Genomic DNA, 25,705 nt, shown 5'->3' with positions numbered 1-25,705 from the left:
ATGACAATAAAAAGCTGCTATAAATCTGCATTACAATGTTACTAACATTAGATTACATCAACCCAAAACTAAACTTGTAGAAAGAGAAACAAAAGTATTTCACTTTTATTATTCACATTCCAAATAAAAACTTGTAACAAATTTTTATGGATAGTAGCCTGGACTCAGTGCACTCAGTCTATCTATAAAAATTAGCTATTCAGTGCTTCCCTGGTGGCACAGTGGTTGAGAGTCCGCCTGCTGATGCAGGGGACACGGGTTCGTGCCCCGGTCCGGGAAGATTCCACATGCCGCGGAGCGGCTGGGCCCATGGGCCGTGGCCGCTGAGCCTGCGCGTCCGGAGCCTGTGCTCTGCAATGGGAGAGGCCATGGCAGTGAGAGGCCTGCGTACCGCAAAAAAAAAAAAAAAATTAGCTGTTCAACAAAAGCAAAGTGATATTTTGATGTCTGGTACTTGGACCTCAACATTTATACTCCGTAACAAAATGAAAATAGTATCTAAGTATTCAAAAGTTTAATCCAGCACATATTTTAAAAAGCCTTAAAAAGGTTATACCATGGTAAACCTATTTGTAGATATTTATTATAAGAAACAAAGATGCTAACACAGATATATAAGTTGGTTTATCAGTGTTATTTATGGTAGTGAAAATTAATGTTAAATGTCTTTTTTAATATTTATTTATTTGGCTGTGCCGGGTCTCAGTTGTGGCATGTGGGATCTTCACTGCAGCATACGGGATCTTTTTTTTCTTTTTTTTTTTTTTTTAGTTGTATCATGTGGGATCTAGTTCCCTGGCCAGGGATAGAACCCAGGGCCCCTGCATTGGGAGTGCGGAGTCTTAACCACTGGACCACCAGGGAAGTCCCTAATGTTAAACTTCTTAAAACTGGAAATTGGCCTAATATATTTTTTTAAAATAAATTTATTTATTTTTGGCTGCATTGGGTCTTCACTGATGAGCGCGGGCTTTCTCTAGTTGCAGTGAGCAGGGGCTACTCTTCATTGCGGTGTGTGGGCTTCTCATTGCGTTAGCTTCTCTTGTTGCAGAGCATGGGCTCTAGGTGTGCGGGATTCAGTAGCTGTGGCCCACGGGCTCAGTAGTTGTGGCCCACGGGCTCTAGAGAGCAGGCTCAGTAGTTGTGGCGCACGGGCTTAGTTGCTCCGCGGCATGTGGGACCTTCCCAGACCAGGGCTCAAACCCGTGTCCCCTGCATTGGCAGGCGGATTCTTAACCACTGCACCACCAGGGAAGTCCCGGCCTAATATCTTAACTACATGTTGACATATTATGCAGCTTTAAACCACATACACACATTTTAAAAATCAAAGATAGTCTTCAACTCAGTATAAAATAAGTGGGGAAAAGGCAAATCACAAAGTGGTACAAATCTTCCCCAATTCTGTTTTGCCTTGTTTTTAAAAGCACAGGTACACTTGGGAGTTGGGGGGGGAGAGAGAAACAACATTTGAGGCTTGTTCTTCCAGTCATTAGAGTAACTGCTACCAGACTGGTCCTCTGCCACAAACTATAAATCTAAACAAAATATACGAGGCACCTTTTTTCGAGCACTGGACAACAGGCAGAAGAGAGTAATCCTTGAGAAAAGGTCACACACACACACGCCTCCCAACCACTGCCACACTCTGCTAAGAACAATTTCCTAAACAGCGTGGGGAACCAAAGCACAAGCAAAGATCTGAGTTCAGGACTACTAAAAGCAGTTGGAAGCTGTGCAGCAGGACAGAGAAAAAGGAACTATGCAGAGGTAGAGCCCAGAAGTCCTTGGCCAAGGGCGATAAGCTTCACAGGTGCAGAGGAACACACTATGCAAGGCTTACCAAAAAGCAGCAACTACAGGGTTGTAAGAGGAACAGAGATATCAGAAGTCAAACAGTACTGGGACACTGTGGCATTTTGGCCCAGCCATGATGAATAGATGAACACTTCAGGCATCAAGCTGAAACACCAGAAAGGCCACATCTACAAATCAAAGACGATGTTCTAGAGTAAGGCCTACTGAAGATCCACCCAAACAAAGCCTAATACTAAGACTTGAAAAGAGGGGAGACAGTTTGGAGATTTAGTCCCCCCCCAAGTTAGGAGGATTGCCTCTAAGCTTCCCACAGATCCACACTAAAAAGTATAAAGCCAAGCCTCCAAAAGCTCAAGAGCAATTAGTAACTGAACTGCAAGTAACAACAAAAACTAGCTAGATAACAGAATCCAGAATCTCCACACTGTGTAACATAAAGTGTATGAACAGAAATTATTAGAAATGCAAAGAAAGAAGAAAATGTGGCCCACAGTAAAGAAAAAAAAGCAGTTGATAGGGCTTCCCTGGTGGCACAGTGGTTGAGAGTCCGCCTGCCGATGCAGGGGACACGGGTTCATGCCCAGGTCTGGGAAGATCCCACATGCCGCAGAGCAGCTGGGCCCGTGAGCCATGGCTGCTGAGCCTGCGCATCTGGAGCCTGTGCTCTGCAACGGGAGAGGCCACAACAGTGAGAGGCCCACATACCTCAAAAAAAAAAAAAAAGCAGTTGACAGAAAGCAATCCTGGGACTTCCCTGGTGGTGCGTCGTTAAGAATCCGCCTGCCAACGCAGGGTACAAGGGTTCAATCCCTGATCTGGGAAGATCCCACATTCTGCGGAGCAACTAAGCCCATGCACCACAACTACTGAGCCTGAGCTCTAGAGCCCGCAAGCCACAACTACTGAGCCTGCGTGCCACAACTACTGAAGCCCGCGTGCCTAGAGCTTGTGTTCCACAACAAGAGAAGCCACTGCAATGAGAAGCTCGCGCACCAAAGAGTTGCCCCCACTCACCACAACTGCAGAAAGCCTGCGCACAGCAACGAATACACACACAGCCATAAATAAATATATAGATAGATAGATAGATAAATAAATGCAATCCTGCAATGGCCCAGATGTTCAACTTAGCAGATAAAAGCTTTTAAGAAGACATTATAAATATGTTCAAGGATTTAAAGGAAAATAAGTTCTTAATAAGTGAATACTTAGGAAGCCTCAGCCAATAAACGGACTACTAAAAAACAAATGAATATTCTAGAACTGAAAAGTACAATAATTAAAATGAAATATTCACTGGATAGACTTAACAGCAGATTGTAAACAGCAGAACAAAGGGTCAGTGAACTTGAAATCAGACCAAAGTTCTCTAATTCAAAGAAGAAAAAGAAAAAAGAATGAAGAAAAACTAACAGAGTCTCAGGGACCTATAGAGCTACATCCAATATGCAGTTAGAGTCCCAGAAGGAGAACAAAGAGAAAAAATACTGAAAAAATATTTGAAGATATAATAGTCAAAATGTTACTAAATTTGATGACAGAGACTTACAGATCCAAGAAGCTCAGCAAACCTCAAGTAGGGTAAACACAAAGAAAACCACATCAGTCAGACTGCTAAAAACCAAAGGTAAAGGAAAAATTTTTAAAGAAGTGGTGTGGTGGGGACTTCCCTGGTGGCGCAGTGGTTAAGAATCCACCTGCCAATGCAGGAGACATGGGTTCGAGCCCTGGTCTGGGAAGATCCCACATGCCGCGAAGCAACTAAGTCCATGCACCACAACTACTGAGGCTGCGCTCTAGAGCCTGCGAGCCACAACTACTGAGCCCGCATGCTGCAACTACTGAAGCCCGCGCGCTGCAACTACTGAAGCCCGCGCACCTAGAGCCCATGCTCCGCAACAAGAGAAGCCACCGCAATGAGAAGCCCGTGCACCACAGCAAAGAGTAGCCCCCACTCGCTGCAACTAGAGAAAGCTCAGGCACAGCAACGAAGACCCAATGCAGCCAAAAATAAATAAATAAATTTATATTTTTTTTAAAAAGTGGTGTGGTGGAGGGAATAATTCAAATGACTGCTTCTCATCAGAAGCAATGGAAGCCAGAAGACAATAAAATGATATCCTTAGAGTGCTTAAAGAAAAAAAAGAATGTCAACTCAGACTTGTATATTCAGTGAAAGTATTATTGAAAAATGAAAGCAAAATAAAGACAATGAGCAAAAGAGCTAAGCAAATTTGTCACCAGCAGATGTGTACTACATGAGATGCTAAATGATGTTCTTCAGTCTTCAGGCTGAAAAGAAATGATACCAAATGGAAAGCCTCTTCATTCCCTCCTATAGTATGCAAAGTAGTAAATAAATGGGTACAAAAATAAAAGACTGGTTGTTTCCCCCAAGTAATTTCCTTAAAAGATAACTGATCATTTAGAAGAAAAATAATAGATTGTAAGGTGGGGTTTTTAAAAATTAAGACAAATGTTGTGGGACAAGTAATTAAATTCATTCTTTTTTTTTTTTTGTAATTAAATTCATTCTAAGGTTATTATGATTTTGAAGTGGAAAGTGGTAAAAACACTGATTCTAAATGGACTTTGATACATTAAAGATACATACTGTTAGCTCTAGAGCAATAACTAAAAAAATAAAGAGGTATAGCTAAATAAGCCAATGAGGAACCAAAATGAAATATTAAAAAATATCCAATTAACCCAAAGAAAAAACAAGACAAAAGGAACAAATGGAAAAAAAATAGGAAGATGGCAAATTTAAACCCAACTAAATCAATGATTACATTAAATGTAAATACACTAAACATTCAAAAAAGACAGAGATTGTCAGACTGGATAACAGAAGCAAAACTATATATTGGGGCTTCCCTGGTGGCGCACTGGTTGAGAGTCCACCTGCCGATGCAGGGGACATGGGTTCGTGCCCCGGTTCGGGAGGATCCCACATGCCGCGGAGTGGCTGGGCCCGTGAGCCGTAGCTGCTGGGCCTGCGCTTCGCTGCGGGAGAGGCCACAGCGGTGAGAGGCCCGCATACCGCCAAAAAAAAAAACAACAAAAACAAAATAACCCTACATACTGTGTATAGTAGGGGCACTTTTTTTTTTTTTTTTTTTTTTTTTTGCGGTACGTGGGCCTCGCACCGTTGTGGCCTCTCCCGTTGTGGAGCACAGGCTCCGGACGCGCAGGCTCAGCGGCCACGGCTCACAGGCCCAGCCACTCCGCGGCATGTGGGATCCTCCCGGACCGGGGCACGAACCCGCGTCCCCAGCATCGGCAGGCGGACTCTCAACCACTGCACCACCAGGGAAGTCTGAGCAGGGGCACTTTTAATATAAAGACAGAGATAGGTTGAAAGTAAAAGGTAGGAAAAAAGATACATATGCAAATAACCATAGGAAAAATGGTGCTGCTATATGAATGTCAAAGTAGACTTCAAGAGTAAAAGTACTTCTAGATATAAAATGGGTCAACATCAGAAAAACATAATAACCCTAAATAAGAGATTTAAAATACATGAAGCAAAAATTTAGACAATTAAAGAGAAAAATAGACAAATGCATAATCATACTTGGAGATATTAACAACCCTCTCTCAGTAACTGCTATAAGGAGACAAAAAATTACCACTAAGACTATAGAACAGATAGCCCTGTCCACATGATAGATGAGCCACATGTAACTTAGTTTTCCTTAGTCACTAAAAAGTAAAAAGAAGAAAACAATTTTAATATTAGTTTATTTATTAACCCAATATATCCAACATACTCTCATTTGGACTCAAAATCAATATTTTAAAATTAAGATATTTACATTCTTCTTTCATACTGTCTTTGAAATCTACTGTGTATTTACACTTACAGCACCTTTCAATTCAGACACTAAATGCTTATCAAAAACACATGATCACTTAGATTTCATAAAATTTACAACTGAAGAGGTAGATTCACATACACAAGTTGTTCCAAACATACTTAAGTTTTCCAATAATTGAATCAAACACCTAAAAATCATTTTCCATTGATATGTGCATCCATACTGACAAAATTACTTCTGTTTTTTAAATATAAACTAAAAATAAATTTAAAATTCATTTAATTAATTTATTTTTGGCTGCATCGGGTCTTTGTTGCTGCGCACGGGCTTGTTGTGGCGAGCGGGGGCTACTCTTCATTGCGGTGCGTGGGCTTCTCATTGCGGTGGCTTCTCTTGCTGCGGAGCGCAGGCTCTAGGCACGCCGACTTCAGTAGTTGTGGCACATGGGCTTAGCTGCTCCGCGGCATGTGGGATCTTCCTGGACCAGGGATCGAACCTGTGTCCCCTGCATTGGTAGATGGATTCTCAACCACTGCGCCACCAGGGAAGGCCCCATTTTGCTTTAACATGCATGTAATTGACCGAGGCTGACCATTTTTCCATGTATAATGTTTGTTTCCTCTTGTATGAACTGTCTATTCATAATCTAGGCAGCTTTAAGAAAACAAAGAGTGTAGTCCCTTTAGTCCCAGAAGTCCCTTTAATTCTATAGTAGCAAATTATTAAATGCTTAAACAGTGAATTTTGCAGATAGTTTTCAAAAAAAAATGATGTGCTGCTTGCATATTTTAGAGTACAGTGGGGTACCTTGTATACAATACATAATTTAATGCTGGAAACTAATCAAAAAGGTTTATAGTTCCTATATATTTGCTTACATAATATATCTATGATATACTTCTTAGAGAATGCTCAGTCAGGAACGTTTTGTTTAAGTTTAACATTATAAAGCAAATTGTGTTTTTCCTATAGGAATAACATGGTTCTCTCAACCGAATGGGGGTAAAAAAGCTGGAACTGCCTATAAACACACAACAGATAGCAAAACTGGTTAAAGCCCCATTGCTGCCTCTCTTATAAGCACAAACAGGCAAAGCCTCAAATTGAAATGGCTTTACTTTCAATAACCCTACCCTGCTTTCATGACCTTTATTACAATTAAGATTCCCACAATAAAGGTCAAAATTCAAATTTATAACTATAAACACTATGACCAACTCGAAATTAAGGATCATTGGCTAATGAGCTGACATTAATAATCGAGCAAAAAAATCTGGAGTCAGTGCTTAGCACAAAAAAATGTATTCTCTCTACCTTTTTTATATTTTCTTCAAATTTTGGAATTTTCCTTTAACTATGATCTCAAAAAAAAAGTATATCATCAAAAGTCAAAAAAAAATTTAAGTAAAAAAATTATCACTCTAGAAATAAAGCATGGCATTTTAAATCTAGAGAAGTGAGGAATAAAAGAGTACGGGTTATATTCCAGGTTGAATCTATCATGTTCAACGAAGTACAGTTGTGAAGACAAGAAAATATAACTGAAAGAAGCACAGATCTCTAGGTCAATACAATTATCAGTCATTTTTGTTAAAAGGGACAGATTGATTAACAATGTGGGAAAACTCTGATAGAATGTATGTATCAGCAAATCCATAAAACTCTGAACCAAAGAGAACATTTTCTTAAAGGCACTATGTACAGTCTTCAAAATGCTTAAAAACTGGGTAAGTTAGCTATCAAAGGAATAGGTTTTTAGCTTCAAAGATGATTTGAGAGGTTTAGAAAGAAAATTGATCAGCACTGAAAATTCAGTGGGAACTGTTAAATGCCATTACAGATGGACTGAAAAATTTTCCAGTAATGTTACCTGGAAGTTAAGAAGGAATTCACTATTTGAAATCACTATCAACAAAACAAAGTTTTTCAGGAAGTGAATATATAAGTAAAGCCAAGAGACAGCAATGCATCGTTTCAAGGCAAACTTGACCTAATTGTTAGAACCTCACTCAAAATAGTTCAGCAACAAGGCACTTTCAAAGTGGAAAAAGCAAGGAATCACTGAAGACAGCATTTGCTATTCAAAGTTTTAAAGTATCACCAAGCAAAATATGAACCAGATGATAATAACTTTGGATATAAGGTCTTTGGAATATTGTAGACCTCTTAAACTTGCTAAAGCAAATTCTACCAGGGAAAGAGGGTCTCCTGACTTGCATTTTTATCTTGCTCTTAAGAAGAGGCTCTAGGGAATTCCCTGGTGGTTCAGTGGTTAGGACTCCGAGCTTCCACTGCAGGGGGCACAGGTTCAACCTGGTCAGGGAACCAAGATCCCACAAGCCCTGTGGCATGGCCCAAAAAAAAAAAAAAAGAAAAGAAAAAGTCAATCAATTAATTCAGCCAATCTAGTTCAAGAAAAAAAAAAGTTCTTAAAAGGTTGTGTTAGTATTAAGTATATAATCATTACTAAGTAATAATATATTTATATTTATGCTAGATATCTAATTTATGCTCAATAAATGCCTGAAATTATCTTGTCCAATTTTGTCTTCATTTATTTTCAAGATCAAGCATGATATAGAATGAAATAGATCCCCTAAAACAAAACTCAATTAGAAACAATGCAAACTTACAGGAACTAATGATCTGACTTAACACTGTTTACCCAGGAACCAATTAAGTAGTAAGGTCTAAGGTCATGCATAAAGAGAATCCAGGTGGTCTTCACTCCCTAGAAATGGGGACTTCAAAAAGGCAGCAATGCACAATGGCTACGAAGACTACTGAGCGAAAAGCTGATGGGATAGATTATAATGGCTAGATTAACGCCTAACCTCCTCAATCAGTCTTAACATTACAAAGAGACAACCAAAAGTTTTGTGGCTCCTGATGTGATGCATCAGGAAGCACAAGACACCATCAAAGATGTATGTCTGAGGAAAAATTTTTCAAAACATGAAACTGATCAAGCCTCTAGATCTAACTATGGGAAAGGAAAGATAAGAGACACGTTCACCACCACCACAGAGATGGAGTCAGAAAACTCTAGAACATAGGAAATTCCACTGGACAAACAAACCTGGACAAATAAATTGCAAGAGCAAAGGGGGGAAAGCAGGTAAAAAAGGGGAGAAAGAGACTCAAGAGCCATATCAACCAAATGCAGTGTGTGGGCCTTGTTCAAGAAAATCAACTATTAACAAATTTGAAACAATCAGGGAAATATGAAGTCTGGATATTTGGTATTAAGGAATTATTTTTCTAGCATGATAATAGTACCACGGCTATGTTTTTAAAAAATCTTTCATCTTTTAAAGACACAAAACATTCATACAATCTGTTGTTTGCTTCAAAATAGTCTGGTAGGGAGGCTGGCTATGGAAAATAGATAAAACAAAGTGGCCATTATATTGATAATTGTTTAATTTGGGAGTTGTATATACACAGGTTCTTTATGTTGTTCTCTTTACTTCTGTACATATTTGAAAATTCCATAAGAGTAAGTGTGTGTTTTTTTTTTAAAGTGGTGAAGCTAACAAAGGCTTTATTAGGAAATGTAGATCTAAGTTCGAAAGATAGAGATACAGGTTACAGCTATTAAAAGCGAGAAAAAGTCTCTCAAATATTCTAGAACACTGCTTCTCAATCTTCCTTCTGCTTCCACAGCATTTTAGTGATTGGGAGGGGCAGGAGGGTGCTGTGAAGGAGCAAAACAAAATGTTTTCAAAATATACAAGGTCAAGTGACTATAAAATTCTGAACCCACCCCATCACTCCCCTCACCCCACTTCTCCAGAAATACAGTTCTAAACACATATCAATTCTTGCCTCCTAAAAGCTGGAAGAAAAAACCCTATTCTAAGAAATGTATTACTAGCTGGCTAACTAAAAGAATATACTCAGTCCTTAGAAAGGAGAACTGAAAAGAATCAGGTTTAAAATCAAATGCATTAAACCCCTAAAAAGAAAACTTTAGGCCCAGATGGCTTCACTGGAAATTTGGTGAACTACCAACCATTTAAGAATGAAATTATACAAATTCTACACAGACTTTTACAGAAAAAAAAGGAAAGGAACATTTTCCAACTCATTTTATGAAGCCAATATAATTATCCCAATATCAAAACCAGACAAAGACATTACAAGAAAACAAAACTACCGACCAACATCCCTCATGAATAGACATAAAAACCCTTAATCAAAATCCAGTATTCAGAATACATAAAGAACTCTTACAACTCAATAAGAACAATTTTTAAATGGGCAAGAGATGCTTCAAAGAAGATACGTGAATGATCAATAAGCACACGAAAATATACTCACACCATTAGATGCTAAGGAAATACAAATTAATACCACAATGATATACCACTACATACTCACTGAAATAGCTAAAATTTACAAGACTGACAAAAATAGAATTGGTGGGAAACAACTAGCACTCACATATATTTCTGGTGAGAGTATAAAACGATACAATCAGTTGAAAAAAACTTTCTGGCAATACATTATATAAAGTTAAACACATACCATACAACCAGCAATCACGCTCCTAGGTACTTAAAAGAGTACAAATAACTCAAACAAATAACAAATAACAAATATGACAACAAATAACTCAAACAAATAACTCAAACACATATGACAACAAATAACTCAAACACATATGTCTGTATATTGGAGAAGGGGACATTTTTTAACTCCTACAAGAGTTTTAAGTTTTAAGCATCAAGAGACTATGCATACACTCCTTAGAATGTCAAGAAATTTTAGAACATTCAAGTTCTAGTACAGATGCTTGAAAATTAGCCTCAATAGAGCTGGAAGAACTGAGGCCCGGATATTGCCCCACACCACCAAGGTGACCCAGCAGATCTGTGACAATGTGCCTGCTGTGAGCCACAATAGTGCTTGAGTCTCAGCCAGTCTTCCCAGCGTAAACATGGCTGCTGCTTCCCTTTCCACCTTCTAAATCTCGAATACCTTTCTCTTTCAGCCAATTCCAACTCAAATCATTCAAGGAAACATGCTTCTGGCTCAGCTGATCTCACACAACCCCAAGTCACCATAGTAGGTAGCAGACGTTACAAAATCCTATAATCCATACAGTCATAAATGTATATTTCTTTGAAGCTCATTGATTCCAGATAAACCTGGGTACTAATTTAGACTTTACCTCCAACCAGCATGTCAACTTTAGGAAGTCACTTCAACACCTTGACTTTAAGATATTGCACTGGCTAATTAAGGACATTTCAATGATATCTCTAAATTGCTTTCCAACTCCATTATGTCCTGACTCTAAGATCTACCTTCTTATTTTTTAATTTAAAAGAACTGAGTAAAGAAAATTCAACCAATAAACATGATCTTTGATCGTTGTGCATACCTGTATGTTAGTTCTAAATGTATGAAGTTTTACAATACTTATTTTTTAGAGATACATACTGAACTCTTTGTGGAGGAAGACATGATGTGTGGGATTTGCTTCAAAATAATAAGGGAAAGAAGGAAGTGCCAGGGAAGAAAGGGAGGAAACATGAAACACAATAGGCCATAGGGACTTCCCTGGTGGTCCAGTGGTTAAGACTCCACACTTGCACTGCACGGGGAGCAGGTTTGATCCCTGATCGGGAACTAAGATCCTACATGCCACACGGTGCGACCAAAATAAACAACAACCAAAAAGAGGCAAAACAATATAAAAGGTGAATTCTAAAGGGCTTCCCTGGTGGTGCAGTGGTTAAGAATCCGCCTGCCAACGCCGGGGACGTGGGTTCGAGCCCTGATCCGGGAAGTTCCCACATGCCATGGAGCAACTAAGCCCGTGCACCACAACTATTGAGCCTGCACTCTAGAGCCTGTGAGCCACAACTACTGAGCACACATGCCACAACTACTGAAGCCTGCGAGCCTAGAGCCCGTGCTCCGCAAGAGAAGCCACCGCAGTGAGAAGCCGTGCACCACAACAAAGAGTAGCCCCTGCTCACCACAACTAGAGAATGCCTGCGCACAGCAACAAAGACCCAACACAGCCAAAAATAAATTTTAAAAAAATCAATAGGCCATAAATTAATAATTGCTGAAGTTCATAATTGTTGAATGTGGGTAATGGGTTCATTACACTATTCTCTCTACTTCTGTGTTTGAAATTCTCCATAGTAAAGTGTTTATAAAAAAAATTAGCCTCAATACTTAAAATTAAATCTAATATATCACTCACAGGGGCTTCAGAGATTATGCAGCCAAATTCACTCTTTTTAAAGATAAGGAAAACACAAGACTAGACCACTGTTTGGAGGGAGAACTGGGCGTGGTCTTATTAATTTAATGTTATTTCCTCTACATTAGTGCTTCTCAAACTTTTAAAATGCATATGAATCACCTGGGGATCTTGTTAAAATGAATATTCTGATTCAGGAAATGTGGGATGGAGCCTGAAACTGCATTTCTAAATAACTTCATGGTGATGCCAATGTCCTCTGTCCTCTGAACAGAGTACCAAGGATCATGATATTTTACAGGTATTTAGTACATAAAGATTGTTCAGTTTATTTTACTTCATGTAGTTTCTAGTGATGCTACTGTTTTCACTGAAGGAAAAAAAAGTTTTCAAGCTAAACTATAATCCTCCATTTTTCCTAGGAGACTGCTAATACTCTCACAAAACTAAACACTCCAGTCGAAGTACTGTGGATTCTATATAAAGTGAAAAGAGGCAGTGTACATAGACATCCCTACTTTAAGAATATAAATGTACAAATTTGCTCTGGAGTCATCATCGGTCACCTGGGTGAGCTTTTAATAGCAGGCTTCCCTCTCCCTGCCCAAAAAGATGCCACTTGGAATAAGAATACTGACAAAGACACAAACTTGGACTTCAAAAAAATTTAAGGAGAGAAGCAGCTACTACAAGAAAGGGTTTAACTATTTGCTCCTATAAAATAATGTTATTAATAACTTATAAAGTTAAATTTCTCTCATATAAAACTGGAACTATGATGCAAACTGCAAAAATAAAAACTATAAAGACTCCAGAAGACCTACTAATAATGTCAGGTATCAGATACTTTCCCCCATCAGCTTTGCCCACTTGACCAACAAGACCATCCTGAATAACCAAGCTTTAAAAATACGTTTAAAGAGCATATAATGTAGTTCATATTTCCTTCCTCCATTACTATCAAATCAGGAGATAAACAAAAAGTTGTTTTCCTATAAGATTCAAACATTTTTCACTTGAAATGTACTGTTTCCACAGTAACCAGCACTGATGTCACAGAATCTTTGCTGTTCCCATTTAAAAAATACTGAAGAAAAAAATGCTTTTATGCATTTATCTAAACAGATGAAGAAAATTGTAAAATAGATTACAAAATATTTTTCCCGAAGTTTATCATCAAGTATTAACCAGCTCTTAAAGCATACATTTAAATAAGAAGTAAGTATACTCCATAGAATAAATAATGGCTCAGCAGACTCTAAGCAACAAGACAGAAATTCAGAAAAATTATATTTAGGTTCTGCAACTTAGAGTCCTCAGTAAGGTTCTTCTCTATTTTCTTCTAAAGGAAAGTCTTGCAGAAAATCTCACCCAAGTCACCCAAAGGGTCCGACATCTTTTGTACCTTTTTTCAAAGGGTGGGGAGACACACTCTTGTTCTGTCGTCCAGATTTTTAAAGAATTAGAGTACACAATACTGAAACTTTTTAAATTTAATTTTTAGACAAGTTTTTTATATGCTAGAGGAATTCCTACACAAATGCACAGAAGAGACAAGGTTCCTTGTTCACTGAAGTATTGTTTGTAACTGCAAAAAAAAAAAAAAAATTGGAACCTAAATATCCACAGATAAATAAACCATGAAATAGAGAATTAAAATTAATGAATACGATTAAATGTGTACACATAGATAAAACTCAAAACCAATGTTGAATGAAAAAACAAATCAAGCCACAAATACATAGTTTGAGCCACTTTCTAAAAATTTTTAAATATAGCACTATACCATATATTGTTTATGGAAAAAGATAAATATATATATTATAGGACTATTAAAAAATCAGGAAACATACATACTAACTTCAAGATAGGTGTATATCTAAGGAGGGAGGGAAGAGGAAAAAAGAAAGATGTCAGGAGAACACTAACTGTACAGTAACATTTTATTTCTTTTAAAAAAAGGATTCAAAACAAATATGGCAAATATTATGTATTAGATCTATGCAATGGGCACTTGGGCATCTATTATATTTTCCTCTGTCATTTTTGTAAGTTTGAAATACATTACAATTGTTTCTAATGAAGTATTTTAAGTTGCTTAAGAATTTACTTCCATAGGAAAGGAACCTATTTATTGAATGACTCTATAACTTTATGCTGGGCACTGTGAAAGGAATCCTCTCAACAACACTGTGACTTAGCAATTATCCCCATTTCAGAGAAGAAATTCAAAGAAGTTTAAAAAAAAAAATTCTTCCAAGATTCTACAGCTAAAAAGTAGTAAAGGAATCAAGATTTCTATTTAAGTCTTTTTATTAAGCCCATGCTGTTTCCTCTATACCAAACTGCCTTTCAACGTTACAGGATAATTCTTATAAAGATCAATCTTTGTTCCCCAGTGGTATAGCCATAGAAAGAAGATACAAATCAGTCCATATTTTTAAATGATGCTTATCACTTAAAGTAAATCCCTGATATTAGCTCATCTATTCTTATGAGTAAAAAATAACAAGTACAGATTATGTATGGGTTTAAAGGGTTTGGTTTTGTTTGGGAAAGGTGGACTGATAAGCATCCTGTATTTGAGATTTTAAGGTCTGGATTAAACTGGATTTCTGGACAAAAACTAGAGTAACCAAAATAATCAAAACTACAAAAATACATAACTATTCCTTGACATAGCAACAGGAAAAAAAAATGTTTGCTACAGAATAGCTGATTCATCTGAAATTTAATTATACATGGGTCTGAAACCAAGTTATACTGTCAATATTTAATAAGCTCCAGCCACACCGTAAAACAGTTAGTCCCATGCACTAAAGCTTAAAAGAACCACCTGGGTGGCTTGTTTGGAATACAGACTTGATTCTCATCTCCAAAGTTGATTCAGCTCAGATACGGGGTCCAGGAATCTACATCTGTAACAAGCACCCCACTAACAACCACCAAGGCAATTCTGATGCAGGGGTGAAAGGACTAGAGGTGGGGATGCATAAGCCTTTATTCCTTCAATATTCACTGAACACCTATAACATGGTTCTAAGAACTGCAGATTCGGTATCAAACAAAATAAACAACAAAGAAAATCCTTCCCTTAGGAATTTATTACATCCAAAAGGTGAGGAGATAGAAAACAAATATATGACATCAGCTGGTGTTAAGTGCTACAGAGAAAAATAAAACAGGTTAAGGGAAATGAAAGCCGGGGTTGCCATTTTACAAAAGAACATTCAGGCAAGCCTTCTCTAATAAGGAAACATTTGAACAGAGAACTGAAAGAAGTGGCTATCTGGGAGAAGAGGTGAAAACATTATTAGGAACTTTCTCATTCCTTGAAATAATTTATTGTATGAAATAATTTTAGGTGTTGTTCCTTTTACTATAGAAGAGAGAAAAACACTTAGAGTGCTTACTCTATACTAATGACTATATAATCCTCAAAATCACTTTGTGGGATTAGCTAAGAGTTTCCTTATTTGTATAAAGGAGGACACTGAGGTTTAGATTAAGCAGTGTGCTTAAACAAAATTTAACATTTTGTAAGTAATCGGATCACGACGTACACCCAGGTCTTTGTAATTGTCAGATCCATCATTTTCCAATTATGCACGTTCGTTAAACTCAGAAGTGAATTCTTATGTGCTCAAGATTTTTAGAGAGCTTAAAAAAGTTAACAAAAATACAGTTTGTTTAAAAGCAGAGAAGTTTATTTCACATCTTTATAACAAATCTTGGCAACAGCTATTTTTCTCTTTATTTTTTCCAAAAATCTCCTTGTCAAAACTTAATGATTTATAGTCAGCAAATCATTTATACAGTCCCCCAACATTTGGGAAACAATTTTTTCTTCATAAGCTATGTAGAAGGGCAGGTTTTAAAATTGCAGACTTTTAAAACATAAGATGCAATAAAATTATACTTTCCCATATTTAGTAAGATATGCATATATATGTAAATAAATGTGCAACTCGTTTCATATTCACTGATTCCAACAAGGCTCAGTACACCTATACAATGTGTCATGAATTGAGGAAGGTTCCCCACCGTACCTACTTCAAACTAGTAATCAGAGAGCAAGGCACTATGCTAGATACTAAAGTAGTACAATTTGCTACTAATAGTCCTTACTCTCAAAGTTCTGACACAAACAAGTATAAAAGGACAGTACAAAGAAAAAGAGCTATATTGGATTATTTAAACTAGGGTTATCAGTGAAGACACCCTGGAGAAGGCTGTATCCATGAGACTCAGATTAAGCTAACCTTAAAAGTTTAGGCTAAGAATGCTAGGCATTATCCTGAGGAGAGCCATGGAAAATTCTGAAGCAGAGTGATAGGATCAAAGCTGTGCTGCAGAGATAAACTGAAAGTGATGAGTGAGTAAGAAGTATAATGAGAGTCTAAAAACAGGGAAATCAGATATAAGGCAAATGGAAGAGCCTGAATGTAAGGTGAAAAGCCCAAAGTCAAGATGTGACAGTAAAAATAGAAAGCGATGCATGCAAGAGCTAGCTAGTTCAACATCCTTCTTTGGAGTAGGCAACAGATAACACTAAATTATTCCGTATACATTCTATTTTCTATAGGTCTTTATAAAGCGACAATGTACTAAATTTCCACTTCCAAAAGTATTGTTGGTATTGACTCCAAGGTTTTGTAACACAGCAATCGGGAATCCAACAAAACCAGAGTACATACGTTGCCTCGATTTAGGCAAATAGTTTAACCATTCTCTTTGTGGCCCCCAAATTAACTCTGTAGTAAGTTAAAAGATATTAAACTCATAGAAGAGCTATTGAAATTTGGGATAACCAGTTAACAAAGGAGTTATTTTTTTAAAAAATACATACAAGTTTAAATTTAGAATAGCGTTTTCATGACAAATCTCAAATAGGTATCTGCCAAGACTCTGGAAATAAGACACTAAGTTCCACTTTGCTCCAGCTCTCAACCTCAAATGACTTGTTACAGCTGCAGTTTAAAAAAGAAGGAAAGAAAAGTAGAGCATATACTCAAATCCCAACCTTGGCTCAATACAGGCAAAATTCCTACTAAGAGAGCAGTTGTAAAAAAGAAATAGTGCCAAAAAGAGACAAATAAACATCCTTCCAGCTAGATAAAATGTGACTAATTTGAAAAAAACAAATGGGATAAGAGAGTCAGAGGTTCTCACTATACTCTGCTTTTGTCCTTTCCTAAGTTTGGCAATTTTAGAGTACGTGTCAGGACTCCTTGTGCTCAAAAATAGGGGCAGGGAACACACATCTTTACAGTTTTTAGTCACATTTGGGGGACTATTCAGTTTTTCTAGGAATTATTCAGTTATTTAAATCAATTCTTTGCTCTACTTGGCTACAGGAAAACTCATATTCCTTTTTTTAGTAAACATGCTCTAACACATTTGATTTTTCAATTGTTTCATCTAATTGCTTTCAAATACTTTTTAAGCATCCCTTTTAGAAATATTCTTAGAAAGCAGGAACAAGGGCTTTAACTAAAGCTTCCCAACATACTGCCTATCTTTCTATCTTCAAACAAGTGGTATATCCTACAAACTCTGCTAAGACCCACCCATTCTTCAAGGATTGATAAGCCCAACCTCCCCCATGAAGTCTTGCTCAACAATATTCACACACATTACTTTCTACTTCTGAAATTATAAACTTAATGATAAACTTTACTCACAAATATGCATAAGGTCTATCTGATCTCCCATCTACATAAAAGCTTAGAAACAGGGATCTGTTCTACACTTTTCTACGTAGGTATTAATTACAAGCAACAGAGAAGAAGCCCTTTTACAAGGTAGGTGCTCAATACAGCAACATAACATCAAGGGGACAAAAAAGGTAGTTCTTTGTCCAAGTATGGTCCTCCATCTGCCTGTCCTACTCCATCTCTTTACTCCCAAAAGAAAACTAATCTCAGCCCCTTCACGTTCTCCTTTACCCTTGAGAAGGAATAACTTCCTTTGTACGCTCAATACACGTCAGGTGTTTTAAGACATTATCTTTTAACCTTAAATTTCTAAAGTAGATTTTTTTGTTAAGGAAGCCAAAGCTTGGTGGTGGTGGTGATTTGAACCCAGCTCCTCAGCTTGGAAACTTCTACCACACTACTGGGCACTGAAGCAGATGCCCATACTCTGGCATTATAAAGAGACAGTAATAAATATTCAACATCTCACAAAGAATTTAAAACAATAAAAACAGAAAAAGAGAAAAGAAACTCCCAACAGCATACCTAAATATTCAAAAGAGACTAGCACTAAGTTAATAAGTTGAGAGTTGCCAATTTATTTAAGAAAAACACCCATATGGAACCATTTTAAATATTTTTTAAAACAAACTATTCTATTTTTTATATACTAGTATACTATTTTTAAAATAATAAATATAATAATAAATATACCATTTTTAAAACATACTATTCATATGTTTGTTAAAAAACAGACGTAAAAAAGAATTTCTTGTATACAAAAGAGTTTTCACAAAGATAAGAGAAACACTGAGAGCTGGTCAAAGAATACAAAAATGCAATTTAAAAAAGAATTCACGTTCAATTACCATATTAAAATTTCAACATCAACTGTAATTGAAGAAATGCAAATGAAACAAACAGTGAGATCCCCATTTTTCCTATGTGTTGGCATTTATTTTTAATTAACACCCACTTGTGAACAAGCACAAATCTAACCTTAATGGAGACAGAATAAATGGATACAACCTTTTTGAATGGATTTGCTGATGCGTGTCTTCAATTTTGAAAATGTACAGGCCATCTGACCCAGGAATCTACTTTTAAGACCTTACCCTATAGGTCAAGGTTTATCTATAAAGATGCTTAGCTAGCATTATTCACGAGAAACAATTCCATAACCAAAAGGAAGATTAGTTAAGTAGTAGAATAATGCCATTTAAAAAATCATGTTGTAGAGATTTAATCATATAGAGAAATACAATATGAAATGAAAAAGTAAATTACAAAATTACAGTAAGATCCTAATCTAGGAAAAATTAAACTATGCATTTTAAAAAGGATGTATACTAAAATGTTAGCAGTGGTTACCACTAGTTGGTATGATTTCTACTCTCTTCTTTTTTCCTTTACTTGTATTTTCCAAAGTGTCTACAAAGATTTACTGCTTTTGGAATTAAATTTTAAACTTTTATAACAAAGCATAAATTACCATATTACTCAATTAGGTTAAGAGCTGTGATCACAAGTCCTGTTAAATCACAAGTTTAGCTGTAACTTAAAAGGCAGTAAATTTCTGTCTTAATATCCAGTTGTAAGACATTTGTTATCTGGTACATTGCTCAACCTTCACAAGGACTTTTAGCCTACTTCAGAATTTTTTGAGAAACAATATCCAAGTGTATGCAATAAAAAGCTTCTTGACTCTAAACAAAAATTCCACATAGCCTGCTCACATTGTCAAATCTATCTTAAAATTAAAGGGCTATAAAACAGCATTTTCTGATGATTAATAACTGTTTTTGTCAAAAAAACTAAGAAGAGGGGTGATTTTCGTGTCAAAATTTCTCTCCAACTTATCATTCAAAATTCAACTTCCCCCCCACCATTTCAATAAAAGTGAACTTAATCCAGCTTTTAATATCTCATAAACCCATTCATTCAAATACAAAAAGAGCAGCTCGCTGAATGTGCCAATTTCACCCCCTTTACAGAGTTTCTTTGTAGAAGGCTTTAAAGTTTCTAAAGTGCCTTCATAGATTATTATCTATTTAATAACCCAAAAAAAGACCTACAAGCTTGCTAGGGTAGATATTAACCATCAGGAAGGAAAAAATGTTATTCCATTCTGAAGGCCATAGGAAGTTTACAGTACTCAAAATTAAGTCTTTAGTTAAAATAAGTATGTTCTTATCACTACCCATGACTCTTCTATAAATGACTATTACATGAAGGGGAAAAAAAGCTTTTTATGGGATTCACGATTAGTGTGGTTTCAAGTCAATCACTTTTTTAGGCATTCTTGTGCATAAGAGACGTAAATTAGATTTTGTACCTTTACTGTTTGAAAACCCAATGTGCTCTACTGGAAAACTGCCATGACCTTAACTAAGAAATTAATTCACATTGAATCCCGTAACTGAAAGACTATTTTGCCACATGAGTAAATGATTCTCTAAAATGAAAGTTTATTAAAATAAAGATAGCTGAGAAGCATGAATGCTTGTTTTTATCTTATAAAAACTGAACAAAACGGACTTCCCTGGTGGCGCAGTAGTTGAGAATCTGCCTGCTAATGCAAGGGACACGGGTTCGAGCCCTGGTCTGGGAGGATCCCACATGCCGCAGAGCAGCTAGGCCTGTGAGCCACAACTACTGAGCCTGCACGTCTGGAGCCTGTGCTCCGCAACAAGAGAGGCCACGATAGTGAGAGACCCCCGCACCGCGATGAAGAGTGGCCCCCACTTGCCACAACTAGAGAAAGCCCTCGCACAGAAACTAAGACCCAACACAGCAAAAAATAATTAATTAATTAATAAACTCCTACCCCCAACATCTTCTTTAAAAAAAAAAAAAACTGAAGAGACCTTTTAAATCACTTATTTTAAAAATTAAATGTTTAGTTCAAAATCTCTTAAATAACCACATATTATAGTAGTAAGTACCATGAAATAGAATGTTTGCCATTGGGTTAAGCATTTTAATCACATTTAATACAATAACTCTAATCATGAACACGTTATCAGCATTTTACAGATAAAGTTAAAAATTTACCCACCATCCTCACCCACATTAAACCTTTGTCCATATTATAGGGAAAAAAAATTAGAAGAGACTTTCTGATTGCAAAAAAAAAAAAATATATATATATATATATATATATATAAAAAATAGAACAAGCAGTCAAACTGGCACATCTTACATATATATTACTGTGTCTTACACACAGCTCTACAATTTAAAAAACACTTGTACCCTATCACCACATTTGTTCCCCCTACAGCCCTTATGGGATTATCATCACTACTGTATGTGAGGGGTTTCAAGCTCAGAGTTTAAACCAAGTCACTCAGCTTTTGATTCCTCATTCTTTTTCCACTACACGATCTTGATTCCCTGTGATTAAAGAAACACTACCCCCACAATCAGAGTATTACACAATAAACAGGTAAAATGTGCTACAGAGCCTAGATAAATAACATCACTTACACATTTCCCCAAGTTATTAGTTACTGCTTATTTTGATGCCAATCACAGAAATACAAGTTATACAAATAATTTTATTAAACTGGTACCTTAGCAAGGGAATCCCCTAGATTCTACTTGTATTGCCCAGATTAACCCCAAAGCCTACTTTATTAATTCTTCTACTTCCTTCTACAGTATCCGTCTTTTGCCTTCCTACTTTAAAATTTCCCACTCCACTTAGTGACCCGCCCTATCTTTACTTTTTAACTGTCCCATCTTCTCATTAGTATGATTTCAGACTTCATTCAACAAAGTTTTACCCAGTCATCTCTAATGATATGTAATAATTTGCAATGAAGAAAGGCCCTACCCTCCTCCAAGTCTGGTGAGGAGCAGTAAGAGTACCTCTGAGTAGTTTCTGTGACTGTAGACCAGTCACAATCACTCCCTTCAATGGGAATAACTTAATTCCCTCACAGGAAGGTTTTAAGAATAAAATCAAAGCAAGGTGTTTAAAGTGCTTTATAAAGTATCAACTATTATCCTACTGACATATTTTCAGGTTGGTCTTTTTTTCTGGATATCCACTTTTAAAGCTATGAAGAAAACCCTCAATAGTTCTTCTGTATAATGGGTGGTGAAAAAGAGTAAAGGATAGGAAGAAACTTACATGAGTAATGAATTAATTGGGGGATCAAGTTTAGTTATTCTATATTCACATCTCTCTTCCTTAAGTTAAATAATACCCAAGAGAGTAAACAATACAACCCTAAAATGGCTAGACAATCAGAATATGTTTACACTTAAAAAAAAAAAGAAAAAAAGAAAAACTGTTTCCCTGCACCCACTCTGGAAAAAACTCCTTCTGTAAAGCTATAAATCACTATTACAAAAAAGTTTAACTTCTATTCCCATCCCTTACGTTTCTGGCTCTTTGACAGCCTGCCAAACAGTTTTGCTTACAATCCTGTGTGTCAAAAAGCTCTTCCAATTGAGCATAAACAACTTTTTAAAATGTATCTTACTACTAGGTCTCACAATTTTAAATATGTCTTGAACTCCAGCATCAAACTACATGACAGTCCTCCAGGTATACTCTTAGCAGCTGCTTAATAGCAGATGAATGGAAAAGACACAATTTTGGAAACAGTCTAACAATTTCAAGAAAGTTACTTTCACTTGTGAATACTCAAAAACTTTATCCTAAAGTTAAAACACAGAGGTAAACTAAAAATGAATCCGAAAATAGGTGCCTTGGACTTAAGGCCAGAATCTCATTTTAACTCATGGTTTATTTGCCCTATAATAAGTACCTCTTTACTGTAAGGAAGCTCTTTCTTCCCCAAATAAAGAATTTCAAAGGATTTCAAAACACTTTACTAAATACTTAATCACATCCACAGATTCTTAGCATCCGACAAAGTCATTAGAATAGAAGAGTTCATAAGTGCTTTATAAAGGTCTTACAATATAACCCTAGAAAGCGTAAGCACTTCTCTTTAAGAGACACAAAGCATCTTCCTAAGACTAAACTACTAGAGTGGCACCTGACTCACCCCAACTCAACTCTTATGACTTTATCCAGAAAGCAGAGGGAGACAAAGAGTTTCTACAGCCAAAATCAGATGAGTCCCTACTCATTCACAGCCTGTTTGCTCTTACTTTAAACACAAATCTCAAAAAGTTCACTTGGTTTTTAATGTATTAATGGGTGACTCAGAGCAAATGAGCAGGGAAAGGGACTATTTTAGGCAGTCGTTTGATAGGAATGGCTATCAAGTGAAGGACTAACTCCACACACACACACAAAGAAAAAACCTGTGAGTAGCAGACGGAGCATTTAATAAATGATGACCCCTATTTATCAAATCTTAAGAATAGCATCTTGGGGCTTCCCCGGTGGCGCAGTAGTTAAGAATCTGCTTGCCAATGCAGGGGACATGGGTTTGAGTCCTGGTCCGGGACGATCCCACATGCCGCAGAGCAACTAAGCCTGTGCGCCACAACTACTGAGGCTGCGCTCTAGAGCCCGTGCTCCACAACGAGAGAAGCCACCGCAATGAGAAGCCCACCACCACAATGAAGAGTAGCCCCCCTCGCCGCAACTAGAGAAAGCCCACACGCAGCAACAAAGACCCAACTCGGCCAATAAATAAATAAATTAATTAATTAAAAAAAGAATAGCATCTCTTCTCACTGTGCCACAGCCTAAAAACGATGTTCATAACCCTGAGTCATAAAGCAATGCTTTTCCTAATAAGGCAAACACGTAAAACGCTTTGAAACTACATCTAAAACGGCATAAGTAGATAAGTAAATAAATACGCACAACCCTCCCTCTCCAGGGTCCAAAAGAGCTAAATTAACCAATCCATCAGCATTCCAGAACAACTTATTACTTGAGAATTCCAACCAGAATAGGTCTAAGGCAAACCTCTCTCCTCTGGCAGCATTTTCTTCTGTGTAAACAGTTCTGTCAAGTGCTTTGGTTGGCAAGCAATAATAAAATCAGCTTTATTTCCTGTTCTTTTTCCCTTAGCAAAACTTACAGTTTGTCATCACCTCTGACATACGTTCCACACGTCCAAGGTCTACCATGAATGACGAAGTACATTTCACATAAACTTTTCTTTTAAAGTGAGTCTTTTATCAAAATGTTTTACATTTTACCTCACAAAACCTTTATCAGACTGTGGAGAGAAATTTGAAAAACACAGTTCATACTTAGTATAGTTAATAAACTCTTATCTATGCCATGGCCATACTTACCTAACCGTAGGCTTTTACTATTTATAAGCCTTGGAAAAACTTTATGTCTTTAAGTAACATCAAAATTCTCAATCAGGATTTCAGGCGTTCAATTCACACCACAGTGAAGGATCAAATGCTAAACTCCTAAAAATAGGGCGTTGTGAGTGAGAGGGACACACAACACTCCGCCGCCAAGGCAAATGCGTCTTCCAGGGGGCAGGGGCGCTCCTTGTACACGTACAGTAGGAGCTCACATTCAGCAAAACCGGGGAGCGAAGGATCAGGTGACTTCACACCACCGACACTTTCAGTCCGATCGGGCCTTACTGTGATCTCAATATTAGTAAACAGCTCATAACCCCAGTTTTGACAATTAAATCTGAACTTGCATCCTAAACACGCGCTATCCGCATGAATGGGTTCGGCAACCGAGGGTCCCCGGAATCCGAGCCCCCAGACACAACCCTGGCCTGCGGACCGCGGTTCCCTCCTGGAAGGGTGTCTGGAGAACCTTCCAACCTGGCAGCGAGGTGTCTCCTCCCCCCGCGAGCTGCGCGTCCTCCTCCTCTGCTGGGCCCATCACGACCTGGTTAACCCTTCCTCCCTTTCCGCGCGAAGGACAGAGAACAGCGAGTGCCGGCCGGGTGACAGGTCGCCCGGAGCTCCCTAGGACCTCCCCGCGCCACCGCCAACCTCCCCGCGCCCCGGGTCTGCGACCCCTGCTCCAGGCCGCCCCCTCTGGGGGGAAGGACGCCGCTACAGCCACGCGGCGGGCGGGAAGGCAGGGGGCCGGGCCGGGCGCAGACGCGCGCGCCGCCCGTGCACCCGACAGCTGCGGGAGCCGCGGCCGGAGGACCGCCCTTTCAGGCCGCGCGCCGCGAGAGCTCGGGGGCGCGGCGGGGGCGCGGCGGGGGCTAGGCGCGGCGGCCAGACGCGGCGGCTGGAGGAGAGCCGAGCCAGCGGCGGACGACGACCCTACAGCCTGCGGCCGGTGCCAGCGAGCCCGAGCGGCCCGCGCCCTCTCCCCACCCGGGCCCTACAGCCTACACCTCGCCGGCCCGTACCTAGGAGGGTTGTGGACGAGACGTGGTTAACCCCGGTGTTTGGGTCGCTGGTTCGCCTCCGGCGCCGCAGCCCCTCGTGCGACTGCTGCCTCCGCGCTGCCTCGTCCCCCTCCGCCATCTTGTACCGATTTAAAATTAACTCCCCACTGACGTCAAACGCCGCCGCCGCTTTATCAACCTCCCGGGAGCCGGCGGGGCGCCGGCGGGTCCTAGTGCCGCCCTCACCAGGGCCTCCTTTTCCTCCCCACGCCCTCCCTCGTCCCGCCCCTCGGCGCCCTCGCTCCGCCTCCGCCCTGCTTGCCTTGCAGCCTGCCGCTCGGTTTTCCCAGGCTTCCACCTTGGGGAGTAATTGGGCGGCGCCCCCACCGCAATCGTCTCACACTCCTACCGCCGTAAGCCCAGGACCACACCCCCTTAGCGCTGAGCGGGTCTGTGTAAAAACCGAAGGGCTCTCCAGAGAACCAAGTCCCTCCTTCCCAATCGAGTAACCCAATTCTCTTTGCAGCTCTTCTCCATAATCGTTGACTCGTGCACTGCACGTGAGGTTGCTTTCATGCTCCTTTCCTTCTCTCCTTTTTACCTCCTCCTCTGCTATTCTCCCCCCTCCCTCCTTCGCTACCCCCCCCGCCCCGCGCTCCCAAGCTATTGCTGGTGCCCTGCTTTTCCTTTTGATCTTTCTTTGCACAGGTCTCTAATATTGTTTCCCATCTAGAGACCATCCTATGCTTTGTTTGGCATAGCTTCCTTCTACTTATGAGGCCCTCCTCCTGTCTTCTTACTGTGCATACCCTTCCCCTGCTGCTCCTAGCCCCTTACAGGTTCAAACCAGAAAGCACTCTAATCAGAAAATGAATTGTAGCTGGT

At 38.7% G+C, this 25,705-nt stretch overlaps 1 protein-coding gene across 6 annotated transcripts in view; it reads right to left on the bottom strand.

Moving 5' to 3' along the window:
• Positions 1–24,998, bottom strand: part of ATL2 (atlastin GTPase 2) — a 77,467-nt gene extending 52,469 nt beyond the window's left edge. For 2 of the 6 annotated variants that reach the window (XM_019942826.3, XM_019942828.3), the window contains exon 1: positions 24,842–24,997. In XM_019942826.3, coding sequence (XP_019798385.1) covers positions 24,842–24,959 — 118 coding nt within the window. In that variant the 5' untranslated portion in view covers positions 24,960–24,997. Of the gene's footprint in view, positions 1–23,795; positions 24,254–24,296; positions 24,446–24,841 lie in introns of those variants that run through there. The other 4 variants (XM_019942830.3, XM_033838709.2, XM_073791439.1 and 1 more) reach the window with 4 other exon arrangements.
• Positions 24,999–25,705: the final 707 nt, after the last annotated feature.

Source organism: Tursiops truncatus, chromosome 14 (genome assembly GCF_011762595.2).
Source record: "Tursiops truncatus isolate mTurTru1 chromosome 14, mTurTru1.mat.Y, whole genome shotgun sequence".
In the NCBI taxonomy this organism is placed as follows: Eukaryota; Metazoa; Chordata; class Mammalia; order Artiodactyla; family Delphinidae; genus Tursiops; species Tursiops truncatus.
The sequence above is the reverse complement of the archived record's forward strand: the minus strand, read 5'-3'. Positions and strand labels throughout refer to the sequence as shown.